Below are 9,511 nucleotides of genomic sequence, written 5' to 3'. Positions count from 1 at the left end.
TTACATGACATGCAAAATCAATGTGATTGAATTACTAAACAGATACATACGGTTAACTATGAATCACTTTCTCTTAAACACATCCAAAATACCTGAGGTACACTTCCGACGATGAAGGATTAGCGACGCTGATGAGGACTAACACGACGAAGAGTAGGATGAAGCGAGGCTGTGGATTGAACGACGAGGAGGAAGGTGATGCCAAGGACGAGCGAGGTAGACGACGGTGTTGCAGAGGAACGGTGAAGCGGAAGAACAATATTGGGAATGACGCGACGGCGCTGAGAAGGATGGCGGTGTAGACGAATAATCATACGGACGAATTAAAATCTTTAATTTTACTGAATTTATATTTTTGGAAGTGTATTTAAATGATAATCTGTTAATAATTAAAAGTAATAAAATTAAAATAATAATTTTAAATTTTAGTTTTATCTAATTTATATTTTAGATGTGTTAATGTGTATTCAATTTAAAAAAAATATTAAATTTATTTAAATGTGTTTGTTTTATTTTATTTTTTAATTATTGTAATAAAAAACTAAATACTGTGAGATTTTTAAAGGATGTCTAATTGAATTGAATAGTTAAATCTCATCCTCACCATCACCCCACCGTGACTTTTCTCACCGCTTACACTCCAAACCGAAATCCATCACCACAGCTCTAATCTCATCTTAATCCTCCTTTACGCGCTTCCAGAGCTCACCGTGAAGAACGAGCAACCTCGCGCCACCAAGGACCTTTGTAAATAGAGTTGGAAGAGTCGGCCGCTGTGGTCCTTTGTTTAAGTCCGCGATTGCTTTCTTTGTTGCGACAAAGAGCTTTGTGGATTTGTTTGTTGCGGCAAGTGGGGGCGACAGAGGTATGGATTGTGGCATTGGTGAAAGTAATAGTGTGTTATGTCTTACTTTTGGAGCTTTTTATTATTAGAATAGATAGAAAATCCTCAATTGAATATGAATATGACATGATTTGAAATTCATGAATATTTGTACCTCTTCTAGTTTTAACATGAGATGTGGACCTCATAATCTCTATCAACATTTTTTTTCTTTATTTTTCTTCTCTATATCTTTTGTTTGGTGTACAACACCAAAAATGAATTTGTATCCCAAGATTGTAAAAGACTAAAAATAAAAGGTCTGTAAAATTCAGGCTTGTAGTAGAAATAAAATAATCATGTAAATAAAAGGTCTATAAATACAATGAACTGGGATGGCAAATGTCATGATCATCACTGTATAAACACAAAGAATGTGATCATTCTCTCTATATTTCTTAAAGAACATTTCTCTCTCTCTACAACTAAATTATAGATACAAAAAGTAGAGGGAAAAGAATGGATTATCTCTTTGGAACAGCATTGTCACTTGGCAGTTCTTCTCTTGGCATCAATAGGAACTGGCTTTTTGGGCAAGCTAGATGCTTTCCTTGATGGCGAAGGAGATAATGTTGGTCTGTTAACACAAGAGTTAGACATAATAGTAAGTGCAAGGGAAATTTGTTCCTAAAATCAAATCTAAAACAACTAATTAAGTACCTCAATTTTAAAGTTTAAGGTGAATTGCACCAACATCCTCAATTTTTTTCTATTGATTTTTGCCAATTGGAAAGATTTTTATTTACCAAGTTAGATATTTTATCTTTTCACCAGCTTTATATATAAAAAAAGGCATCCCAGTGCACAAGCATCTTGCCTTAACGCAAGGGCAAGGTGTAATATATGCAGCCTAACCTGATAATTACCTCAGTAGCTGTTTCCACAACTTACCCGTGACTTTGATCACACGAAGACAACTCAACTAATATTATATATAGAATTATATTTTCAAAAGGTAGTTTAGATCTTCAGTTGATAACATTAGAACTAGAGTCACTTAATTGGTTAATATCCCTGAGAAAAACAGAAGCAAGATATAGGAAAGTGCAACCCAAATGAGTACCTGGTGGTTTCTCTGCTCCTGACTACTCGTGCTGATGCTGATTTCTTTAATTTATCAGGTACTGCTCCACCTGTTACTGTTGATGGTGGTGGTGGTGTTTTAGACACATTTGCTTGCCAATTCATGTCTAACAGTCTTGGCAATCAAGGCTACGCCTTTTGGACAGTGATGATTCCATTTTCTGATCCTGTAATTCCATTTCCATTTTGGGCATGCATGAAAATATCACCTTTTTTTCTTTTGGTAGAAATATATGCAAAATACTGTGCTATGTCTATATTTGGACACCTTGAATGATCTGCTAATTATTTCTCAAGAGAATGTTCTAAGCTACTTATATATCAGATACATTATTATTATTATTATTATTATTATTATTATTATTATTATTATTATTCAAGAACAGTTTAGCCTCTTAGGGCTAGATTGGTTTGTAAAAACATTTTCTATTTTCATGATTTTTTGAAGAAAAAGTGAAACGAAATGAAAACAAAAAATAAGTTTATTATTTTCACTTTTTCTTGATAAAACTCTGAAATGAATAAAAAAACTTAATAGAGCAAAAAAATCCCCACAGAATGAAAACAGAAACTCTTTTCACTAATCAAACAGGCCTACCAAAGATTTCTCTGTTTTGATGCAAATCATGTGTCTAGTTTTTGGTAGTAACCACCTCAAAACTTAGACCATTACGTTCAGATATGACTAATGTTCCAAATTATTTTCCAGGAGTTATGGTAAATTATTAACAATATTCATACCTCCAAGCTACTAGCGGAATCATCTCTGGGTATCTTGCGACTTCCGGACTTAGAACTAACTGTAGTAGAAGACAATTGAGATTTCAACACTGACAAATCAGACTTGCTACTTGGAGGATGTTGAAACTGTTCTGCTTCTTCATCCTTCTGTGCTAAGGCTGCCTTCAAATTAGCAATCTGGCAAACAAGGCAGTAGTAACATTGAGATGCACGATTTGCAGATACATTTGATATAAGCACATCAAAAGTTGAAGAAAAATGGAAGAACCTGTTCTTTAAGCTCTTTCACATCTGCACTATCTTTGTTAACTTTGGCAGCACCAAGTTCAATAGTGGATACCCTTTCGGCGAACTTCAACGTACTAATTGATTCTACAAGAGCATCTTGCTCCGGAGCAATATGAACAAACATTAAAGTTTTTGCTTGCCCTCCTGATATATGCACATAAATATGGAGAATCAGCTTCATGATACCTTAAGGAGGATATAAATACAATAGTACCTTAGTAGTTAAGCAAGTGATACTACATGGAATCAGAGACAGAATCATACCTAGAGAATCTTGAAGTAGCTGAGTAAGTTTACTGTTCCTGTATGGAATATGTTGTTGCTTTTGGGCAAGAGAAGATATAACATCTCCCAAAGCAGCAAGTGACTTGTTGATATGTTGAGCCTCCTTCAGTCTGTCTCCTGTGACCTCAGATTTATCAACCCTTTCACTTCCAGCCAGGTCAACTAAATGAATAGAACCACGAATTGTTTTTCCGGAGGTAAGGTCCTTTCCATGAACATGAACTGTAAGGCAGCTGCAATTATACCATTACAAGTATCAATTGTTGTTATGAAATTGTGGAAAAACATTCATGAGAGAGATAAAAAAATGACCAAAATGTGTTACAAGTCTACCCCATGAATGCTTTATAGAGTTGTTGTTGACCAAGATTATTTTGTTTTGTCTAGTATTATTGAAGTTTAATATGTACCTGTGAGAACGACTACTGCGATCATTCATCGCAGTAGCACTAACAGCACGATTCTTAAATCCCAGGTCCATTAGACTTAAGACATCTGCAGTCGATTGAACCGGAACAAGATTTGCATCTGGCACGTTAATTCCATTCAGAGAACTGTTACGGATTTCTAATGTATGAAATTGTTAAGGATCACATAGAAGAAGAAGACAATCATTAATAGATCCAGCACACACAAAATAAAGAAAAGAAAAGACTAGTTAGCACAGAAAAAGGATATCTTTTTTGAACACCATCTGTTGATAGGAGGTCTCTAACTGTCTCATTATAGATCTCAAGCATTTGAACTCTGATGTCATAGTGAATGGTGTCTTTCCTTTGTTCTGAGATAAGGAAAAGATCTCGAAGTGCCCGGTAGTTAACACCTACTGTTTCTTCAGTGGGATTGTTTGGTCCAGACTACATGATTATATGCATGCATTCAGTCAGTTACAACAATTGCACAAATTAAATGGCAAAAGAGAAATATTATTTGAATTTAGTGAACAAACAAAATATCGCACCATTGTGTGTGTTTTTCCTGAACCTGTCTGACCGTAGGCGAATATGCAGACATTGTAGCCATCCAGAACTGAACGTATCAGAGGTTGAGTATCGGCAAAAACCTCCGCTGCAAGCAAACAAAATGAACAACCAATGAAACAAACATATTGAGTAGCAATGATTTGAAACTTTGAAGGAAGGCAAAGAATGAAGACCAACCTTGAGTCACATTAGGACCGAAACATCTATTGAAAGTAAATGTCTTCTTCCCATCTTTCCCATTCTTGGAAGGTATTATGAGTGAGATGCTACCTTCATCTATGTTACCCACACTGGTTTGATTATGATGGCAAGGCCTAACTCTGCAGTATACCCTGATATTTCCTATCATCATATAAAACCTTGGCCATTTAGTAGTAGGTACTAACTTTGTGGAAACTCAGGAAACAAGTAACTGAAGAGAAAAATTGCAACGAGATAATGATCATTTGATTTTTACCTTTTAGGTCTTGCACTTGATTGTATAGCTTGCGGTTTTCTTCAAGAATTCGCTGATATCCTGAAGCAGCAGAAGCTATGCTATGCAGCTGCTTACCTATTAATGATAGGTAGTAATTAAATAAATTATTATATATAGATATTCAGGTGCAAATAAATGGATAAATTTTTCTAGGCAGCATACTTACCTAGATGAATTATCTCTTCCTGGTGTTTCTTTTGCAGAAATTCCATTCCTGTTTTTGTTTGATATACCATACTTTTCAACTCCTGAAGAAACACCAAGTTCATTAGATATTCTTGGACTTATGATTACATTTTTGCTATGAGTTCACGATTAGTTACTTACCTGAATGCTTTCCTTATGCTGTTCAACTAACTGTTGCTGCTTCAGAAGTTGGACTCTTTCCTTTTCCTGTTGAGATAATAGTTGCTGCTTCAAAAGGTTGATTCTTTCATTTTTCTGTTGTTGAACTAACTGATGTTCCTCCAAAAGCTGCATTCTTTCATTTTCCAGTTGAGCTAATTGTTGCTGCTTCAGAAGCTCGCTTCTTTCATTTTCCTGTTGAACTATCTGTTGTTGCTTCGTAAGTTCGACTCTTTCATTTTCCAGTTGAGCTAACTGTTGTTGCTTCCAAACCTCACTTCTTTCACTTTCTTCTCGAACTAATTGTTGCTGCTTCAAAAGATCGTTTCTTTTGTTTTCTAGTTGAGCCAACTCTTGTTGCTTCAAAAGCATGCTTCTTTCGTTTTCCTGTTGAATTAATTGTTGCTGCTTCAAAAGCTCACTTCTTTTGTTTTCAATTTGAGCTAAAAGTTGCTGCTTCAAAATCTTGTTTTTTTCATTTTCCTGTTCAACTAAATCTTGTTGCTTCTGAAACTCGCTACTTTCCTTTTGCTGTTGATCTAACTCTAGCTGCTTCAAATGCTTGCTGCTTCGTTCTTCACCGGCATTGTACTTCACATTATCACATTTCTCTTGTTTAGCCTCCACATCTTCATTGTCAACCATCTTAATAATTGATCAGATGAAAAGTAAGTCATATTATAGCATTCATGATGCAAAGCTATTTCTGGAGAAATTGCAATTGAAATTGTGGAATCTAAAGTTTACCTCTTCGTCATCAGAAGCAGGCTTTAAACCCGAATGATGTGCTTCAGATGATGGCTTATATTCTTGAGTTATTTTGTTCTGCTGTGATTAAAGTTTCAAGATAAAGTCAAGTAAGATCATAAGTATGAATCTTTAGAGCAGTGCATGATGTTGCACTAAGTAAATTGAAATCCAAAGTGAAACACACCGTTTCTTGTTGGATTAGCATGCGATTTTGAAACTCCTCCATGACTTTGCCAAGAAAGGACTCAATCAACTGTTATTATAGCAAAAGCCATTACCCTTTTAGTTACATGAGGGAATAAAAGTACACCAGATACAAAAAACAAAAATAACTAAATTAGTTTTATGCAAAGCAAAAAAATAAATATGATCTATTTAAAAAAAAAAAAAAAAAAATATAAATATAAAATACATGTTGAAATATAAAATACACATTGAAAATGAGTTATACAACATATGTATTTGTACACAAATGCATGATGACTGATTTTAATAGTTAATTTTAATATACAAATAGCATTTTTGTATAACTATATATAAAGCATATGGCAAAACCCAAAAAGATTATAAACTAGAAAGGTGTCTAACCTCCTCGCAGTGCTCGTGGCTAGGATCACTATTGGCACTTGAGAAAGACTCCTTGAGTGGTTCTGGGTCCTTACTCATAACTGGTTTAATAAGATTAGAAGCTCTTGCATTCCCACCATATCTCCACAAACCATTGGTTATCAATTTCCCTTCATTGTATGACTTGAGTGCTAGAATACAATTTACTACCCTAGAAGATATCCCTCCCTGTACATACATACAAAAAAAGTTAAAAGCAGAATGGAGATTTCATTCTAAAAACAATGCTGGAAAGAAATAACGTGTGGATAAAAGAAGGTTCTGTTCTGGTGTGTGTTTGCAATTTTGGGAGTACTGACTAAATGTTAAATACTTTCATTTATCGTTTCTTTTATATATATTTTGTTGATGTGATTGTCTCTTTAGTTTGGTTATAAATGGTTAGAATTTGTTAGTTTTGATATTGTAGTAGTGTTGGTGGTGCTTTCGCTTCATGTACTGATGTAATTTACATCCTACTTGGATTTTTGTGTCTCTAGTTATAATAATAATAATAATTAAAAAAAAAGTAACAATCACCTGTTCCAAATCAGAAGTTTCAAAAGTGGGAAGCCCCAATCTCTCAAGAGCAACAAGAAAGTTCCTCACATTTTCAAAGTATTGATACACAGATAGTGCTTTCCCATCAGGAAGAACATCAGCATCACTGGGGGCTTCAACCACCTAATAAACCAATTCAAGTCCAACAATTAGTCGTGATAATCAACAAGAACAATGTGAAACCAGATGAGCATAGAATATGACTGATTCCATGGAAAACAGAATAGAATAAACATACCTTGGGTATGGCACCAGGTTGGATTTTGTTAAGAGCACTGCAGAGGATGATCCCGTTGCGCAACGCCGCCATGAAATCTTCTTCGGAAGGCTCAGCCGGCAAGTCCCTACCACCAACCGTTCCAACCATATTTCGCAGCCACTTGGCAGCTTCATTTCTTCTTAAGGCTGCAATAGTAGACTCATGAGGGCATGTTCCCTTGGAAGTTAAAGATTATTCAAACTTTCTATGTTACAACTTGTTTTCGTATAATTCTGTTATTTTCTAACGAGTAACGACTATCAAATCTCATAAAATTTTTGTTGCGACCAATTTTGGAGTCTAACATAACAAGTAGCTTGTGGATTCTATTGCTAAGACGAAGAAAGAAAAATGGAGACCCGTTAAAGTTTAAGAAATACAGGAAATAAAGAAATTTGTCTTGGAGACGAAAAAGTTATGTGTCTGAAAAGAATACAACTTTTTCAACAAATCATTCGTCATCCCTAGTTGGCAAAAAATGTTCCAAAAATCTTGATTTTCAATATAGCCAAACAGGAACACAACATTATGCATTTAAGAAATGTAGAGCCAAATAATAATAATAATAATAATAATAATAAAGTTAGAAAATGATGGTTAAATTACAAGCTTCTTTGGCCTTCCTTGATGCGAAGTGATTGTCGCTTAATCTTTCGTCTAATCTTTGGTCTAATCTTTCGTCATACTTATGAAGAACATTTTCAACCATGGAGATAACGTTTAATGGAAATGCTGCCATCACTATGCCTTAACCATCACCAACATTATATGTCCCAAGCCTTTGATTAAAAGAATAATCCTCAGTCTTGGGAGTGTGAAAGAACAATTACGTATGAACAGTTTAGATTTTTACGGGACGAGATTCTGCTTCTGCATGAAACTACGTTTAAAAATAAATCTTTTAAGAAAGTGAAAGAGAGAGACGAAGGATCTTTGAAATTCTAGTTTTCTCTCACTTTCTTTGTTGTCATTGTTTGACCTCTCTCTGTGTCTCTCTCTGTTTTTCTTGTTCGTGTTTTGACTGTTTACTAATATTGACATGAAATGGTTACGACCAAAAGCTGGCTCCGAACCTCTCGCCCATTCGCTCTGGCGCTTTATACATTCCTGGGTGAGAAAACCAACACCCTATATTTATATTTTATATTTTTTTCTTTGCAAAAATTATGCTAATAAATGTGATTTATTTATTTTAATTGATTATACACTTTTTTTTTTCAGGAATTAATATTTTTTTATCAAACAAACAGCCAAAAACGTAATGGATGAAAGAAAGTTAAGAGGAGAAAAGAAAAATACTAGTTTTGTTAAAAAAAAATTGGTTTTCTTTCGATTTTTTTACTTGATTATATTTTTTTTGAGTGAATATTCATTTCGGACTCTAACTATTTGTTCAAAATTAAAGTTTACTTTAGTCATTCTAAAATATCACATTAATCTTTATCCATCAAAATAATTAATCAAATTACCTCTTTAAACTAGTTATAATACTGTAACTTATTAACATGTTAGATGTTAAGTATCGTGTGAAAATAATTTTTGAAAACTATCTCTACATGACACTCATATCTGACACATTAATTAATTATCGTTTTGCAATCGATTAAAGAGTATAATTTAACTAATTACTTTGACGAATGAAGCTTAATATAGTATTTTAGAATGATAAAAAAATGCTTTATTTTTCAAACAAATAGTCATTAACTAAAATAAATACACACACACACATAACATTTAAAAATTTGGACTTTTAAATACACTTTTTTCATTTTTTTATTTTTTATTATTTTCTTTATTTATTTAACTTTTGCACATATATATACTACAAGCTATGTGAGAGAGCTTATTTTCCAAAACAAAGATGGTTCTTTCTTTCAATCATAAAACTCTGTTTTAATTTTTGTGTTGTAAATATTATTTTAAAATTGTTCGTTAATTAAAAATTAATTGTTATTTTGTCTAATTTTTGTAATATTTTGAGAACAAATATTATGTTAGTTAATTCTATTAATGATAAGAATTTAAAAGAAGATTGTGAAAAATTTTGTTATAATTTGACTATTTTTATTTTTGGTTAAATTATAATTAAATTTTTACTTATATATTTTATTAGATTAATTTTACTTTTTTTTTGGGGGTAAAATTAAGGGGTTTTAGCCCAGAAAAGGATAAAACATAGCAAAAAGCATAGGTGCATATGGCCCGATCCAGCCTGAAGACCCTGTCCGCCTCCGAACACTTTAGGGGCG

General features: G+C 33.5%; 1 protein-coding gene across 1 annotated transcript; it reads right to left on the bottom strand.

The window, feature by feature from the left end:
* Positions 1–2,701: 2,701 nt before the first annotated feature.
* LOC107465261 (kinesin-like protein KIN-14F) lies at positions 2,702–8,001 on the bottom strand. Its single transcript, XM_052254242.1, has 15 exons — positions 7,869–8,001; positions 7,242–7,408; positions 6,983–7,126; positions 6,425–6,631; positions 5,834–5,914; positions 5,069–5,731; positions 4,908–4,989; positions 4,721–4,816; positions 4,441–4,605; positions 4,242–4,348; positions 3,959–4,137; positions 3,691–3,852; positions 3,260–3,513; positions 2,976–3,139; positions 2,702–2,884 (listed from the first exon to the last, which is right to left on the bottom strand). The coding sequence occupies exons 1-15, from the start codon at positions 7,999–8,001 to the stop codon at positions 2,702–2,704; spliced, it is 2,787 nt and encodes a 928-aa protein (XP_052110202.1).
* Positions 8,002–9,511: the final 1,510 nt, after the last annotated feature.

Source organism: Arachis duranensis, chromosome 9 (assembly GCF_000817695.3).
Source record: "Arachis duranensis cultivar V14167 chromosome 9, aradu.V14167.gnm2.J7QH, whole genome shotgun sequence".
NCBI lineage: Eukaryota > Viridiplantae > Streptophyta > Magnoliopsida > Fabales > Fabaceae > Arachis > Arachis duranensis.
The sequence above is the reverse complement of the archived record's forward strand: the minus strand, read 5'-3'. Positions and strand labels throughout refer to the sequence as shown.

Bases quoted from the DNA above. Each gene is read 5' to 3' on its own strand.
- LOC107465261 (XM_052254242.1), bottom strand. From the start codon at position 8,001: ATGGCAGCATTTCCATTAAACGTTATCTCCATGGTTGAAAATGTTCTT. The intron at 4,817-4,907 runs GTAAGTATGCTG...TATCATTAATAG, and splicing joins GGAAGAGATAATTCATCTAG to GTAAGCAGCTGCATAGCATA. The intron at 3,140-3,259 runs GTATGATTCTGT...TGCATATATCAG, and splicing joins GCTACTTCAAGATTCTCTAG to GAGGGCAAGCAAAAACTTTA.